The 17673-nt window shown below is 37.3% G+C and overlaps 1 protein-coding gene across 11 annotated transcripts in view; it reads left to right on the top strand.

The window, feature by feature from the left end:
* Positions 1-2127, top strand: part of CCDC171 (coiled-coil domain containing 171) — a 345966-nt gene extending 343839 nt beyond the window's left edge. For 8 of the 11 annotated variants that reach the window (XM_067041472.1, XM_067041468.1, XM_067041470.1 and 5 more), the window contains one exon: positions 158-1906. In XM_067041472.1, the coding sequence (XP_066897573.1) occupies positions 158-379 (222 nt within the window). In that variant the 3' untranslated portion in view covers positions 380-1906. Of the gene's footprint in view, positions 1-157 lie in introns of all 11 variants that reach the window. The other 3 variants (XM_067041469.1, XM_067041471.1, XM_067041467.1) reach the window with 2 other exon arrangements.
* The last annotated feature ends 15546 nt before the right edge of the window (positions 2128-17673 follow it).

The following is a 17673-nucleotide window of genomic DNA, read 5'->3' as shown; positions in this document are numbered from 1 at the left end:
TCATATTTATGTATTATCATATAGATTATTTAAGTGGCAATTTCCACCCCATTCCATATTACAGTGATTCTTAGTCCACTTCTCTGTTTATGGTATCAGAGTCTGTTTAAGAGTCTTCAATTCTATGTTTATTATTCTTTTCTTTTTTATATCGTAGACAGGATCACGAGACCATTCAAATCTCTCCATTCCTTCAAGAGCTGCTCTTCCTGCTGACACAACTGATGTTGGGGATTTTTTGCCATTGAAAGCTGAACCTGACACAACTTACACTTTTTTAAAGGAGACACTTATAAATCCTGCGCCCCTGTCATCATCTCACTCCTCTCCAGTGATGATGTCTGCTACTGCCGAGAGACCAGCTCAGATTGGATTATGACTTTATGAAATAAAAAGGATGCAGGAAGAGTTAACAGTACAATTAAAATTGTTTTGAAGGGGGATTTTCTTATCAGTTGAATTTTGTTTCAGCACAAGTGGCCATGGGTTTTTAAAAATTGTGTGATACCTTGATGTGTGCAGGTATCTATGTCTCCTTGAATAATGAAATAACCAACTTTTTTTCCCTCTAAGTTTTATTTATTATCACAGTTGCTCATTTTTATGTAACATGTTTTTAAATGTTAAAGAATGACACATTTTGGGTAATTTCCTTCAGACTTAAAAAAAAATCAATAAGCCATTTTAGTCTCTATCTATCAAAGTTGTTTCATACTTGTCTATTTTAAAGCAGGACTGCAATACTTTAATAGGATTGAGAGAGCTATTTGAAATGTATGCCAATGATTCCTGTCATTTCATGGCAGCCCTGCCATGGTTCACTGAGCCCTCTCTTCTCTCTTGTCAGCTCAACTGAAGACAAGCATTTAGTTGCAAACTTTAAGCAGGTTGTGCAAAACAAAAATGATGTGACTGCTTCTCCTCCTGCACAATAATGTCACTCCTGGTCAATGTGAGAAGGTCAGGTTGCTCCTTGTAAAGCTACATGATACCACTTGCCCATTTGAACAAGTTAACTGCTGAATCTGGTCCCTGCAGGCACTGAAAACTCATCCTTTTATCAAGCCTGCATTTGATAAGAAAGTAGAGCAGTTGTGCTGGGAAGATGTCTGTGGTGTGTTTAGGCACTTTTTAAGGACAGTTCCCACACCAGTACAGCAGGTAATATATTTTGTATAAGCTGAAAAACTTCAAGGTAATGGCTGTTTTGACCTTCAAAATAGACTCCTTTTTTGTTTGTGTTGTTGGTAGGACCCAAGAGTGACGCCCATCTTTGATGCTGACAGAATTTAAAACAAGGCCATTGCCCTGCATTTTCTGCCTTGTAGCACACAAAAGTAAAATTGTATGTCAGGCCGAGATGTCGGGGAGCTGACAAGATGCCCCAGTGACATTTCAGCTAGAAAGAGCAAGTGTCTTGCAACCAAGTGGTCAAATATCAAATAATAGGTCAAGCAGGAAGGAGCTGAGTTCTAACCACAAAGAGGTTTCTGGTAACTTACTTGACAAGCTTTTGGGTGTTTTGTGGCTTGACAAAGTGATGTTCTGTTGGGTATCGCTAGGCAGACTGTTCTTTATTGCCTTCAGAAGATCAAACATGACATTGATTAAACTCTTTAACCCTTAAAGGTTAAATCCTTGCAGTTTGCATCATGGTAAGTGAAGAACAAAAGGATATTTGTAATATGTATTTGTTTTTGTCTTAATCGTTTAACTCCCCAGTGATATTAACTTCTGATGTGAATGGTGCTTCTTGACAAAGAATTTTAATACAAAATCCATATTTTGTATTACTTTTCATTTTTGAGTTCTTCATTATGGATGCATTAGAGAATAACAGTATGTATTATGGAATCTGTATTGTCTTAACTTTACAGTGACATTTGATTCAAATATACCCAACTTCTAAGAATTTTTTTTATTGGACTTGGTAAGTAAAATTGGTGTACTGTCTATGTATTAGCCAAATCAACCAAATGACTTATACCATCTGAGATAACACAGCACTATTACTGTATTATAGTATTGTGTAGCACAATACTATTTCTCATAGTACTGGAACAATATAATAGGCTTTATATAAATCTTTAGAAAGCTGTTTCTGTGAAGTAAAATTAATCTTTAACCAAATTTCTCTTTACTTCTTTCCTTGGAGTTCTTTTTATTAACCATTCTGTGTTTTGAATATTAAAGAATATGCCCTGTGTAATATAATATGACATGTATGAAATTCAACTTGAAAATTTATTGTAACACAGAAAATGCTATTGTTTTTATATGGATCATAGAATAATTCCTGCACATTTCAAAATACTTTCCTCTGCTGTTCCATACGGTGATTAAGATATTGCCCATATAGAAATCAAATACAGTTTTTTAGTTCATGTGACATCATTGAGCTTCCACTTCTCACACTGCAGAAAAACAGTATTACTTTACATCACTTATATGTCTGATTTGTGTGTGTATGTTTGTGGTAAATCTGTTTTCAGATCCTAGTAATTTAAGGGGAAGGAGCACCTTTGTAAACTTTGCCTTGGACAGACCTTGGTCTTCTTGCCTTAATTTTACGATCTGTTGATGGGATAACACCAGAAATAAATGTATATGTCTCTCCATATATGGGAGTATCTGATTTTACAGATAAATTTTATACAATAAATTCTGAACTATAAATTCAAAAAGATTATTAAATCAAATCAAAGCATGTCACATTTATAACCAACTAGATGCTAAAGGCCATAGAGACTGAAGGATGAGCCTTTTGAGTGATCATTAGTACTCACTACCAAATATAGTAATTTTTATACCGTATGCTTTTTTCCCCAGAAGTCAGACCCAGCAGGAGGAGAAGATTTAATGACACATCCTATGGAGATCTGAGAAACTCTAGACTGCTTCCGAGCTCCTCAGTGACCAGTTGCTGCATATTTGAGATCTGTGTTGTGTTGACAAGGACGGTTGCTCTATCAGCTTCTTTACTTCCTTAAGAATGATGTATAAAGTAGACTTTTCTCAGGAGAATGACTTCAAATATTTTTGGAGGGGAAAGGGAGTTTTACTTTACACCTTAGTATGTAGATTTTCTTACCTTTTGTGATCTAGAAAAATACTTGTATTATCCATCACTATCAAAGGGATTCTTAAAGTTATTGTTTTGACACCTAAGTCATACTTATTGAGGCTTTGCCAGCATTTTTAACATAAACATTTTAGGCTGACATAATGCAAATGCAGAGAGGTGCAGGAAATTGGGAGAATTGCCAATTCAGTGATAATTTAATGACATAGGTAAATAACCTCTTAAATAGTAGAATGATAACTTTAATTTAGCAAATGTCTGACTCTTATTAAACTTGGCAACACTACTTATTTCACATTTATAATATATGCTGTTATCAAGCGTTCAATGAGAGCATTACTATTTTCATGTTACTTTATTTACCAGTTATATCTGAATTTATTCTATAGACAATACTGAACAATGGTAAATCGATCTTATTTTACTATGCACTTTTTATAGACAAGTTTTCTCATGTAAAAGGTGGAAAGTAACATATTTACTGAGCAGCTGTTCTATGCCAGCTATTATAGCAAAACCCTAATGTTCTCACAATAAACCTCTTAGGTATTCCATCACCATCTTATAGATGAATAACTGAGCATCTAAAATGTTAAGCATTTGACTACCTAAGATCACACAGAACTTAGTAATTAGTAAGCCCAGAGCTATAACTCCAAAGCCCACATTATTTCCACTTTACTAGGCCTATCTTCCAGAAATAATTAGCAGTTTTAAAAGAGGACAAATTTTAAAAAAATTTTCCTGACTAGTTAGGGATAAGTTTTTTTTTCAGTATTACAGGTGATTTTTATTTTCTTCATTTTTGCAATCTATAGCTTTCACATTTTCTTCAACGAACACATATATTTTAATAATGAAAGAAAATAAACTTTTAAAACCGTACATCTTTGCAGCACCAATTCGTGTTAAGCTAATCCTCCCAGGTAACACATAAGGTTTTTTTTTTTTTTTTTTTTAATAGGTCGTTATTGGAGTATCATTGCTTCACAATACTGTGTTAGTTTCTGTTGCACAACAAAGTGAATCAGCCATATGCATATATATGTCCCCATATCCCCTCCCTCCTGAGCCTCCCTCCCACCCCTCCCTATCCCACCCCTCTAGGTCGTGGCAAAGCACCTGACTGTTCTCCATGTGCTACGCAGCTGCTTCCCACTAGCTATTTTACATTCCCTAGTGTATATATGTTGATGCTACCCTCAGTTCGCTCCACCTTCCCCCTCCCCACCCACTGTGTCCTCAAGTCCATTCTCTATGTCTGTCTTTATTCCTGCCCTGCCACTAGGTTCATCAGTACCATTTTTTTTTTTTTTAGGTTCCATATATATGCGTTAGCATATGGTATTTGTTTTTCTCTTTCTGACTTACTTCATTCTGTATGACAGACTCTAGGTCCATCCACCTCAGTACAAATAACACCATACACAAAAATAAACTCCAAATGGATTAAAGACCTAAATGTAAGGCCAGACACTATAAAACTCTTAGAGGAAAACATAGGCAAAACACTCCTTGACATAAAGCACAGCAAGATCTTTTTTGACCCACCTCCTAGAGTAATGAAAATAAAGATAAACAAATGGGACGTAATTAAACTTAAAAGCTTTTGCACAGCAAAGGAATAATTTTCAGAAGTGTGTTTTAGTTTGAAATCTAGATCACTTATCCAGTGATTAGACAAAACAAAATAAAACACATCCGTCTATCTGTATGACTAGTAATGGGAAGAATCGTGATGTATGTCCCTACCTTTCAAAGGAACCAGTCCCCTTTATTATGTTGCCCAGTGTCTCTAGCTTGGACTGAGAGACCAAATGGATGCTCTTAGGACAGACCCTCAGTTGAAAGATATTGATGGTAAGCCAGCCTGACCAAGCTGTAACTTCCCAATGGAAAATAATGACATATGCTAAGTAAAGCTGATCAAGAAAGCATTAACTTGTATAACTCTTAGGATGGAGATGGGGATTTTAAAATATATTTTTTGGACTGTTGTGGCAGACTGAATAATGAACCCAAAGATATCCCCATCCTAATCCCTGGAACTTGTGTCTGTTACCTTATATGGCAACAGGGACTTTAAGAGTGTGATTAAGTTCAGGATCTTGAGATGGGGAGATTACCCTAGATAATCTGGGTGGGCCCTAAATGCAGTCACAGATGTCCTATTAGGGGTGGGAGGCAGAGGCTGACTTGACTATGGACAGGGAAAGGCAATGTGATAATGGAAGCAGAGATTCGGGCAATGCGCTTTGAAGATGGAGGACGGGGCCATGAGCTGAGGATACAGGCGCTGCCAGAAGCTAACAGAGACCAAGAAACAGGTTCTCCTCTCAAGGGTCCAGAAAGGTAAGAGAACAAACTTGTGTTGTTTTAAGCCACAGTTTGTAGTAAGTTTTTGCAGCAGCCGTGGGAAACTAATTCAACCAGTAAACTTTTAGTGTTCTTTGGAAAGATCAATACATTGATCTTTTAATATTTTCTAACAGAAAAAATCATTTCTTCTTTTAAATTATCCTGATCGGTTGCTTTCATAACTTGAAATTCCCATATTTTTAGGTTTCCATTTTATATTCCTAGCTTCTGAATATAATAAGCAGTGATTGTCTAATTAGGACATTTAGTCACATTCTATTGCCATCATTTTTGATGATTTTTAAATTAACTTGTGATTTCAGTATGCATTTTAATGTCTGCAACTTTAAAAAGGTATCGTGCATTAAATGTGTAAATTTATCTTAAAGGTCTATTGTTTTAATTTGGTTCCCCTTTTGTTGGCATATTTTTATAGCTTTCTTACAAAAGAAATTCAAACTTGAAAGAATTTATGTTAATCATAGCTTAAAATAATGATTCAGAATTTATAAATCATATCTTAAATGTGCCAGAGCATTTTTCTTTGCTATTTACCCATGAGTTCAACATATGTCATTTATCCATGCTTTTTGTTACCTAGAAGTGAAAGCATTTTAATAATTTTCGCAAACAGTGAAATCTTTGAAAAATTTTGTTGTATAATATTTGAATATATTTTATCTTCACTTTGGTGAAATCATATCGTTTTTTTAAAATGGTGCAGTTCAATGAGAGCAACTTGAACTGAAATGATTGTGTTCAATATAATGAAACCTAAGATATTGAAGGCTTAAACCTAAGGTGTTAAATATTTCAAGTACAACAAGAACAAAACGAACAAAAAAACCTCTGGGTCTGTGAGGAACACATCCATCCCTCCTGGTTCTGTGAGACATAAGTATGTACATTTACATGTCATAGAAGAGTGCCATCTTTTCTCTTGAACGTTGGCAATTGTAGTATGTCTCTTTTCTGGCTATGGAATGTGTCTATTGGCATACCCAAGTATCAGATGTCCTGTGAGTTCATACCTGGGTGCTTTCATATTTTCTCTGAACCACTCCCTGCACAAGCCTTTCTTGTTTGTTTGTTTTAAATCCAGCTGACTCCCAAACAGGTCTCCCAAACTGTATCTTCTGTGCAAATTATATTTCCATTGACATCTCAAATGGAAAATCTGTTCTTAATCTTTGTAGCAGTGAGATCTAATTGATATTGTATGCTATAAATTGTAAAATATCTGGATACAGTATGAGAAGGAGATAAATCAAAACAGAGTTTTGCTCTTTCCTCTAAATCCTCTTGTGTTCAGGTTTGTTAGATGCTTGGGCATAGGTTTTCAAAGCACTGACCTTAATGCTAGTCATGCAGCAGAAACCCCACATAGGTTTTGAAAACTACTAGGTTAATGTTATCTGAAGACAAGTTTTTTGGGTTTTTTTTTTTTTGCTGTTTAATTGAGTCATGCTTCATTGTCTTTTACTGCATGTTAATGCCAGTGAAATGCTGATTGTTGACAGAGTCCTCCCAGTGAAGCGGCTCCAGAAATGTTGTGCTGCTGTAGGAAACTATGTAAAATAAAAAGTCTTATTTAGATCTGTAGAAGGCTCAGCTGAGAGGTTAAGAGCTATCAGATATTCATAAATATTCACTAATGACAAGAATATAAGGGGAGCTACCTGTTCTCAATAGATCCCTTCTATGTTTTGGTGTATTTATATAAGAGAAAAATCTTAAATGCAATCCAGAGTGAATGGAATCATATTGAATGCCTCGTAGAGAGCACCATACAAGAAATAAATCTAGAATATAGAAGAGGATGTCTAATTTTGCCTTTTTTTCTTCCAGGAATAAGCAAAATGTATTTTTCTTTACTTTTTCTAAGCTCACTTCTGGTCTGAAAGTAAGAGGCTGTCACAGTAAAACTGTGCATGGAAAGCTATGGCCCTTGAACACTCCATGAAAATCATTTAGGTCCTGAGGCATAAAGGCAACAGTTCATTCTAGTGACCTTGATGTACAGCTGACTACTGAACTCACTGCGAGTCCTTTTATGGTTCCAGAAGCATCACCTGTGATTACACTTAAGTTTTCCTCCAGGCTGGGGAGAAATAATTCTAAATATATACTGTGAAGACTAGAGAGAGATTCCTATGAAGCAGAGTTCACATTCAGAGTGAGAATTAAAATTATGCTTTCAGGTAATTAATGGTGGTGATGTTCTTACTGAAGTGTGCCTGGGTCCAAGACTCCTTGAAGGACACAGCAGGGCTGCCAGCACACCTTCAGAGGGCACCATCTACAACATCATCTGTATGACTAGTGCACAACCCATAGGGCTGCACATAGCAGTCCTGGCACGTGGGTGCCATTTTCAACTTCAAAGTCACTTAATAATCTGTAGGACTTCTTACTCTCTTTAATCTGTAGGGAGGCAGAATCCTGTTCTCCGTAAGAGAAAGTCCCGAGGAAGTCTGACACAGTCTTCCCTGAATATCAAATTAATCAGAGTAGAAACCCTGTGTCCCTTTATCACTAAACAACTTTGCAATTTACAATCACACATTGACTAAGTTTATCTACATAACAATTCAAATAAGAGTTCACACACACTTAGATTACAGCACATGCTTATCTTTAAAAAAGTAAACAGCTCTATCATGATATAATTCACATATCATACAATTCATTCCATAGTTTTTAGTATATTTCAAGGATGTGCAACCATTACCACTTTCTAATTACAGAACATTTTCATTACCCCAGAGAAAAGCTCCGTACCCATTGGCAGTCACTCTCTATTCCTCATTACCCCCAGCCCCTGACAACTATAATCTACTTCCTGTCTCTATGGATTTGCGCATTCTGGACCTTTCATGTAAATAGAATCATATGTATTGACTTTTTTACCTGTCTTCTTTCATTTAACATGATGTTTCCAAGTTTTATTTATATTGGAGCAATGTATCAGTATTTCATTCCTTTAAAGTGGAATAATATTCCATTGTATGGATATACCACATTTTCTTTATCCACTCATCAGTTAATTGACATTTGGTTTGTTTCTACTTTGGGATGATTATGAAGAATACTGCTGTGAACATTCATGTAGAAGTTTTTGTGGTGGCATGTTTTCATTTTCTTGTGTAAATACCTAGGAGTGGGATGGCTGGGTTATATGATAACTCCAAGTTTAAGCTTTTGAGGAATTTTCAGCCTGTTTTCCAAGGTGACTACACTGTTTTACATTCCTACCAGCAATGTATGAGTTTTCCAATTTCTCCACATCTTTGCCAGAACTTGTTATTGTCCATCGTGAAGTGGTATCTCATTGTGGTTTTGATTTGCACTTTGCTAATGACGAATGGTTTTGAGCATCTATGCATGTATTTATTGGCCATTTGTATATCTTTGTTGGAGAACTGTCTATTCAAGTCCTTTGCCTGTTTTTCAATTGGTCTATTCATCTTCTTTTCTTTAATTGAAGTACAGTTGACATACAGTATTGTAATAGTTTCAAGTGTACCTCATAGTGACTCAACATTTACATACACTATTTAAATGACCACCGAGGTAAGTCTAGTTATCATCTGTCACCATACAAAGTTATTGTAATATTACTGACTATATTTCCTATGCTGTAAACTACACCCCTATGACTTATTTATTTTGCAGCTGGAAATTTGTACCTCTTAATCCCCTTCATCTATTTCACCCCCAACTCCTTTCCCCTCTGGCAACTACGTTTGTTTTCTGTATCTCTGAGTCTGTTTCTGTTTTGCTTTGTTTGTTTGTTTTGTCTTTTAGACTCAACATGTAAGTGAAATCATAAGGTAACTGTCTTTCTCTGTCTGACTTATTTCACTTAGCATAATACCCTGTAGGTCCATCCATGTTGTTGCAAATGGCAAGATTTCATTCTCTGTTATGTCTGAATAATATTTTGTTGTATATATATGTATATAATCACATCCTTTTTATTCATTCATCTATCAATGGACACTTAGATTGTTTCCATATCTTGACTACTGTAAATAATGGTGCAATGAACATAAGTGTGCATATATCTTCCAGAAATGGAATTATTGGATCATACAGTAGTTCTATTTTTAATTTTTTGAGGAACCTCCAGACTGTTTTCCATAGTGGCTGCACCAACTTATATTCCCACCAGCAGTTCATGAGGGTTCCTTTTTCTCTACATCCTTGCCAACACTTATTATTTTTCATCTTTTTGATAATCACAGACATATATAAATCAATGGAATAAAATAGAGAGCTCAATAAACTCATGCATATAAGGTTAAGTAAAATATGACAAAGGAGGCAAGAATAGACAATTGAGAACAGACAGTCTCTTCAGCAAATGGTGTTGAGAAAACTGGACCACCGTCTTCCACCATATACAAAAATAAATTCAAAATGGATTAGACTGGAATATAAGACATGAAACCATGAAACTCCTAGAAGAAAACAGACACAGTACACTCTTTGACATCGGTCTTAGCAATATCTTTTGGACCTGTCTCCTCATGCACGTGCAATAAAAGCCAAAATAAACAAATGGAACTACAGCAAACTAAAAAAATCTTTTTGCACAGTGAAGAAAACTATCAACAAACGAAAAGCCAGTGTACTGAATGGGAGAAGATATTTGCAAATTATAGATCTGATAAAGGTTAATATTCAATATGTAAAAAGAACCTATACAACTTAATATCAAAAAGCCAAACCATAATTCAAAAAGAGTCATGTACCAAAATGTTTATTGCAGCTCTATTTACGATAGCCAGGACATGGAAGCAACCTAAGTGTCCATCAACAGATGAATGGATAAGGAAGATGTGACACATATATACAATGGAATATTACTCAACCATAAAAAGAAATGAAACTGAGTTATTTGTAATGAGGTGGATAGACCTGGAGTCTGTCATACAGAGTGAAGTAAGTCAGAAGGATAAAAACAAATACCGTATGCTAACACATATATATGGAATCTAAAAAAAAAAAAAATGTCATGAAGAGATTAGTGGTAGGATGGGAATAAAACACAGACCTACTAGAGCATGGACTTGAGGATATAGGGAGGGGGAAGGGTAAGCTGTGACGATGTGAGAGAGTGGCAGGGACATATACACACTACCAAATGTAAATTAGATAGCTAGTGGGAAGCTGCAGCATAGCACAAGGAGTTCACCTCTGTGCTTTGTGACCACCTAGAGGGGTGGGATAGAGAGGGTGGGAGGGAGGGTGACACAAGAGGGAAGAGTTATGGGAACATATGTATATGTATAACTGATTCACTTTGTTGTAAAGGAGAAACTAACACACTATTGTAAAACAGTTATACTCAAATAAAGATGTTAAAAAAAAAAAAAAAAAGCCGAACAACCCGATTAAAAAAAAATGGGCAGAGGAGCTGAACAGACATTTTCCAGAGGAGGACCTCCAGACACATGAAAAGATTTTCAACATCACTAATTATCAGGGAAATGCAGACTGTCTTTTTATTCTTGAGTTGTAACAGTTCATTATATGATCTGGATACAAGTTCCTTGTATATGGTTTGCAAATATTTTCTCCCATTCTGTGGGTTGTCTTTTTACTTATTTAATAGTCCTTTGAAGCACAAGCATTTTTGATTTTGGTTAAGTCCAATTTACCTATTTTTTTCTTTTGTCACATGCTTTTGATGTTATAGCTAAGAAATCATTGCCTAACCCAAGTTCACAAAGATTTACTTCATGTTTTCCTCTAAGTGTTTTATAGTTTTGGCTCTTACATTTAGGTCAGTGATCCATTTTGAGTTAATTTCTGTATATAGTGTGAGGTAGGGGTCCAACTTTATTATTTTTCAGGTGAAATTCAGTTGTCCCAGCACCATTTGTTAAAAGACTGTTCTTTCTCCATTAAGTTGTCTTGGCACTCTTTTCAAAAATCATTTGACTAAGTATAAGGGCTTATTTCTGGACTCTCTATTTTGTTCCATTGATCTGTATATATCTATTCTTAGCCAGAGTCACACTGCCTTGATTACCATAGCTTTGAAATTAACTTTTGAAACATGTGAGTCCTCCAACTTTAATTTTCTTTTAACGATTGTTTTGGCTATTCTCTATCCCTTGCATTTGCATCTGAATTTTAGGATCAGCTTTGTGTCAAATGATTTGTCTTCATCTACTGAGATGATCATGTGGTTTTTGGCCCTTATTCTATTAGTGTGATGTGTTCCATTGATTAAATTTCACATATTAAACCAACCTTGTGTCCCTGGGATAAATCTCAGCTGGTAATGTTGCTGGATTCCATGTGCTAGGATTGTTGAAGATCTTGCATCTCTGTTTATAAAGGATATTGGTCTGAAGGGTTTTTTTTTTTTTTGGTTTGGTATTAGGTTAATACTGGGCTCACAGGAAATGAATTGGGAAATTCTCCCTCCTCTTCTATTTTTTGGAAGAGCTTGGGAAGGATTGATGTTAATTTTTCTTTATATATTCAGTAGAATTCACTAGTGAACCTATCTGGGCCTGGGCTTTTCTTTGTGGGATAAAATTGTGGCAATATATACATAACATAAAATTTACTATTTTAATAATTTTTTGACTATTAATTTAATCTCTTTACTAAGACCAAGCTATAATGTTTAGCAAAACGTTAATGAAGGTGTGAGAATAATTGAAGGGAATTTTATCAGAGAAGAGAAAAATCTTAAAATGGTAATAAATATGAAGACTCCCAATGTTCTTAGGAAAAGCCCTGCCACAGAGTGACTCTCCTGGTCTGTTGCCATGTCCCAGAGGCCACCTTACTTCTTGACAATGGGTGTGCTCTGCTGTGTGTCTCCTTTACTCAGAGTCCGTGTACTCTACCCGTACAGTGAGTCCTAGAAAGAGTGAGGAAAGTAATCTCAGCTTTCCTTCCAGCCAAATTCCTAGCCACAGTCTGCTGACAGACAACTGCACACATAATAGAGTTTTAGGTAGAATTATACAAAGCAATTAATGCTTTCTGGAAATTTTTTATTTCAAATTAGGATCTTGGCTTTACTTTTGAAGAACCAAAAGGTCTATGGAAGAGGTTTTCCAAAAACAACAATAATTATCCCCCCAAACTGAATTCAAGCAACAACTGAATTTCTGAAATTACATGTTGTATTCAGGATTTCAAAAGTTCCAGGATTGATTTTTAAACTGGTGTCAAGTCAGAGTTCTTGAACTTCCCCCAGTCCCAGGGGTCTTCTTAGCACATGGTCCAGAGAGAGGATGTAGCAGCTGACCTTCCTCCTCTCAGCATCCTCAGCATCTGGATTCTGTTCCTGGGACAGTGGCCTACATGTAAGGCCTCTGCTCCCCCCCATCCCCATGTTTTCCAATTTGATCTTCTCTCAATGAAGATCTACTAAAACTCTTTGCTTAAACATCATTTCTCATGGTTTAAGATGCCTAAAACCATCTTCAAAGATCTTTTCTCCAAACTTCCTAAAGTATAGAAGTTCCTTGGTGTTTGTTTAAAGGTTCTCATTCTACTTGGGTAGATATTTGCATCCTGTTGTAATATCATGGCTGATATTCTGGGGTGTTGCTCACATATTTTTTCTTTCTTTTAATAGTTCAGTAGTTTCTTTTAATAGTTCAAAGTTCTGCTACAGACTGAATTGTATCCCCTCAAAATTCATATGTTGAAACCATAGACCCCAGTGTGATCTTTTGGAGATGGGGCCTTTGGGAGGTAATTAGGGTTAGGTGAGTTCATGAGGGTAGGGCCCCCATGATTGGATTAGTGGCTTTTTTTTTTTTTGCGGTACGCGGACCTCTCACTGCCGCGGCCTCTCCCGTTGCGGAGCACAGGCTCCGGACGCGCAGGCTCAGCGGCCATGGCTCACGGGCCCAGCCGCTCCGCGGCATCTGAGATCTTCCCGGACCGGGGCACGAACCTCCATCCCCTGCATCGGCAGGCGGACTTTCAACCACTGTGCCACCAGGGAAGCCCGGATTAGTGGCTTTATAAGAAAAAGAAGAGAGAGAGAGATCATTTTTATTCCATCATGTAAGGACACAATGAGAAGGTGGCTGTCTGCAAGTCAGGAAGAGGGTCCTCACTAAGAACTGAATTGGCTGGCACCTTGATCTTGGTCTTCTCAGCCTCCAGAACTGTGATAAATAAATGTTGTTTAAGCCACCCAATCTATAATATTTTGTTATAGCAGCCTGAGCTAAGACAGCATCCTAACTTTCAGTGAAAGTGTCTAGTTAATGTAAGTGGTCCTGATTTATGTGTGATGGGGATGACAGGTAGGTGGAGAGATCTGTCTGGAGTGGACAAGATTTTTTCAGTTGTAGCTGCCTAAACAATGTTAGGTGTTCTTTGTGGATAGAAATACCCAGCTCATTTTAAAGTAGGCCAGAACAACTGGGAGATTCTTACTACTTCGGAAACAATGTCTTACCTTTTCTTCTTCCTTCTTTCCCCTTCCCCACCCCCCTTTTTTGACTCTGTCTGTCTCTTTTCCATATACTCTCAGCATGACTTCCTAAAGGTACATTTTAAATGGTTGGGGTTATTTGAAAAAGTGTCTGAAGTTGTCCTCCCAGCTAAAGGAATTGTACTATAAAGTAGAATAATTTGAAAGGGAGGAGTTTGTCTTTTTCATGCACCATAAAAAGCTTTCAATCCTTTTAATAACTGAAAAGGCTTATACTTCTGTTAAGAGTCTCTAAGAACTTCTGATAAATTTCATATTGTAGTTGTAGTGTATTTCATGAACCAGGAGAATACAAACTTCTTTTTCCGAGCCTCTGTCTCCAACACACTTCCTCTCTCATACAGCATACTGAATGCTAATGCATAAGTAATGCAAATTAAGGTGTTCTGTTTATAACTCCATATAAAGGAAGAGATTAGAGCATAGACATAGCCTTTCTGCACTTCTGAGGACTCCTTCTCAATCAGCAGTAATTGAGCTTGTGTCATGTTTATGGTCCAGCGTGGTAGTATGAGAATTTAGAACCAAAGTCACTCAGCAGCTGTGTGACCTTAGGCACATCATTTAACCTCATGGACTTCAGATTCCTCTCAGGGAAAAGGGAGATAATGACACCTATTTTGCTGGGCTCTTGTGAGCATTCTGTGAGAGAATACTTAGCACACAGCTCGATGGCACAGTAGTCCCTGTCTCCATTAGGGGTAGTTTGATTATGAGGCACCAAATCCCACTTAAAATCATTGGAAGGCAAGGGGGGTAATTCATGGAACTCCAGGGCAAGGAGTGCAGCCCAGCCTCCAGAGGAAGCAGAGTCTTTCTCTCTCATCTGTTCCTGAGGCTCCCTGTTCTCTCATCACTCTTACTCTCTGCACATCTGCTTCTTCTCCTTTCCCTTGCTGACTGGCTGTCTCAGCTGTTTCCATGGGCCCAGGCCTGGCCACCTTGGCTTCGCATCACATAATTTTCCAGTTTAGGAACCAAAAAGATCTTAGCTTGAGACTCTTGATTCTTGTGGTCCACTTCCCTATAGTCATTGGTATCCAGAGAGGGGCCCCTCTGGGCTGTTACCTGCTCAGCAGAGAGGTAATGGGAAGAGATGGAGATGGAGGGGAGCACAGTAGATTCTATGAAAAAGTGGTGTGGGGTGAAGAGGAAATCATGGGCATCTCCAGAAAAGTCACTCAAGAAACATGAACTTTCATTCTCCCTTGAAGGTCACCTCCTACCCACATATCCCACCTAATTCTGTCAGGTTTTGTCCTTGACTTCTTGTGCAGTGCTTAACTGTGGACTTGTTTCTGCTTTCTTTCTTTCTTTTTTTTTTTCTTTTTAACATCTTTATTGGAGTATAATTGCTTTACAATGGTGTGTTAGTTTCTGCTGTATAACAAAGTGAATAAGCTATACATATACATACATCCCCATGCTAACACATATATATGTTCCTGTTTTCTTGAAGCTCCTATTTCAACTTCCACGTAAATATGAGATGTTGGTTACCCTCTTACTTTTTCTTGATAGATTCTTCTTGTCTGGCTCCTCTTCCTCTTTTCCCATAAATAATGAATACTTTGTGAGGTTGTGTCATTATGTCTGCTCTCTTTTCCCCAGTCATCTGTCCCTTGGTGAACTCAACCACAGAGTACTTGGAACACAATACTTGCCAGGCAAATGGGAGTCCTCTTCCTTTCTTTTTTTCTTATGTCTTTAATTTCTAAGTTCTTTCTTAAGAGCTGAAATTTTTACTGTTTTCTTATTTTCGACACTCTCTTATTAATGCTTGAAACCTGGTAATATGCAGTATTTTTTATATTTTATGCAGTTTGTATTATGGATTTTGTAACGTGTGTGTGTGTGTGTGTGTGTGTGTGTGTGTGTGTATCTCTGAAGTGTGTAGAGAATATCTAGGAAAGCAGCAATTAGGAATTTAGCACCTTTTAAGGGATCTTCAGTTCTTGTTCCCAGAGTCCCACAGGCAGTTGTTCCTGGATAAACCATCATTTTGAATACTGTTTGGGAAGTCTCTTTGGTGCCGGATAATTGTGTAAGGAGTTATAATAATCTGCTCATTGAGAAGGATGTGATTGCCTATGATCAGAGCAGTCTATAGAAATCACTTAACTTATGTTTATTCACCCCTAGGTAGGAAGACATGAACTGAAATTGTGTGTGTGTGTGTGTGTGTGTGTGTGTGTGTGTGTGTGTGTGTGTGTGTGTTGGACTTTGGAAACTAAGCACTACTGTGACAACTTTACCTCTGCTGCAACATAAGGAGGGAATTTGAAGTAGGGAAACCAGAAACTCAGCTCAGAAACAATCCTCCCATCCAGAACCATTGAGGCAACATAAGTAGCCCTTTCCAATCTGTGGCAGAGTAGAAACGAGGGGAATTTGTAGTCCTTGGTGTCAGAAGAGACAGCTGTGTAGTCTCACATCAAGCAAAACTGGTCAGTACGGCTTTGGAATGGTCGAGCCCAGGTGGCCAACAAGAGAAGAAAGAAGGTGGGCTTCCCTGGTGGTGGCGCAGTGGTTGAGAATCCGCCTGCGGATGCAGGGGACACGGATTCGTGCCCCGGTCCAGGAGGATCCCACATGCCGCGGAGAGGCTGGGCACGTGAGCCATGGCGGTTGGGCCTGAGCGTCCGGAGCCTGTGCTCCGCAATAGGAGAGGCCACAACAGTGGGAGGCCTGCGTACCACCAAAAAAAAAAAGAAAGAAGGTAATGCCAGTGGAGCCATGGCCCTGGGACAAATGTGAGGTACTGCAGATCATTTGGAGTCCTACGACCTATAATGGTTAGAGAAAGAATAGACATCCAGGGCTCCGAAAGCATACCACAATGGAAGGAAGGAAATACATCATCATGCCTGTCTAACCAGAGAGGATTTTTAAGACAATGTTAACGTTGTGCCAGTAATAGTGCCACTGTGAGTCGTGTGTAGATAAGTACAATCATGCTGGAAAGCATTTGGCCTTATATATCATAATCCTTAAATGATTTCTTTACCCTTGCTCCAGTTTCTAGGACTCTTTCCTAAGGAAATGACCAGTGATATACACTAAGATTTCTCTGCGTGATGTGTGTCACATGGTTATTTATAAAAGCAAAATAAGGGATTGTCAAATAAATTTTGTATTCATAGAACAATGTATTCTGCAATATTGAGAATCACAGTTTCATAGAATACTTATTGCATTGTTCTCATGCAAATTTCACATGCAAAATTCTCATGATTTGGTGTTTGATCAAAAAGATAGGACGTAAAACTGTATATAGAAGCTGCTCTTTTTACAGACTTTCCACTCACAGTCTTTTATAGATGTGAACTAAGCCACACAACAGAACAAAATGGGCTGATTTTACCCAACAACAACACATGTTGTGATAAGTTTAAAGTCACTATGGACTTTTGCACAAATGGATTTTCATTTGAGAACCAAGCCTATTTTAAGTAGAATTACTTCTGTATGCAAAATGATTTTGATTTGTTTCTACATGTATACATAATCTATATAGCTGCATTGGTATATAATTGAGAGAAAACACACCAAAATACTACCAGGAATGGAATTATGAATAATTTTTATTTTCTTTATAAGTGTTATTTTCTTCATCATACTTTTCTATATTTTCTACAATGAACATGTATAATTTTATGTTTAGAATAAAATAAGCTATAAAAATAGCAAAAGAATTTGTATACAAAGAGCAGTTTAAGAAGGGAGGTTCCATACCGTGGCAAATGGA

Source organism: Kogia breviceps, chromosome 8, assembly GCF_026419965.1.
Source record: "Kogia breviceps isolate mKogBre1 chromosome 8, mKogBre1 haplotype 1, whole genome shotgun sequence".
Lineage (NCBI taxonomy): Eukaryota > Metazoa > Chordata > Mammalia > Artiodactyla > Physeteridae > Kogia > Kogia breviceps.
Note: the sequence above shows the minus strand (reverse complement) of the source record. Positions and strands in the feature narration are given on the sequence as shown.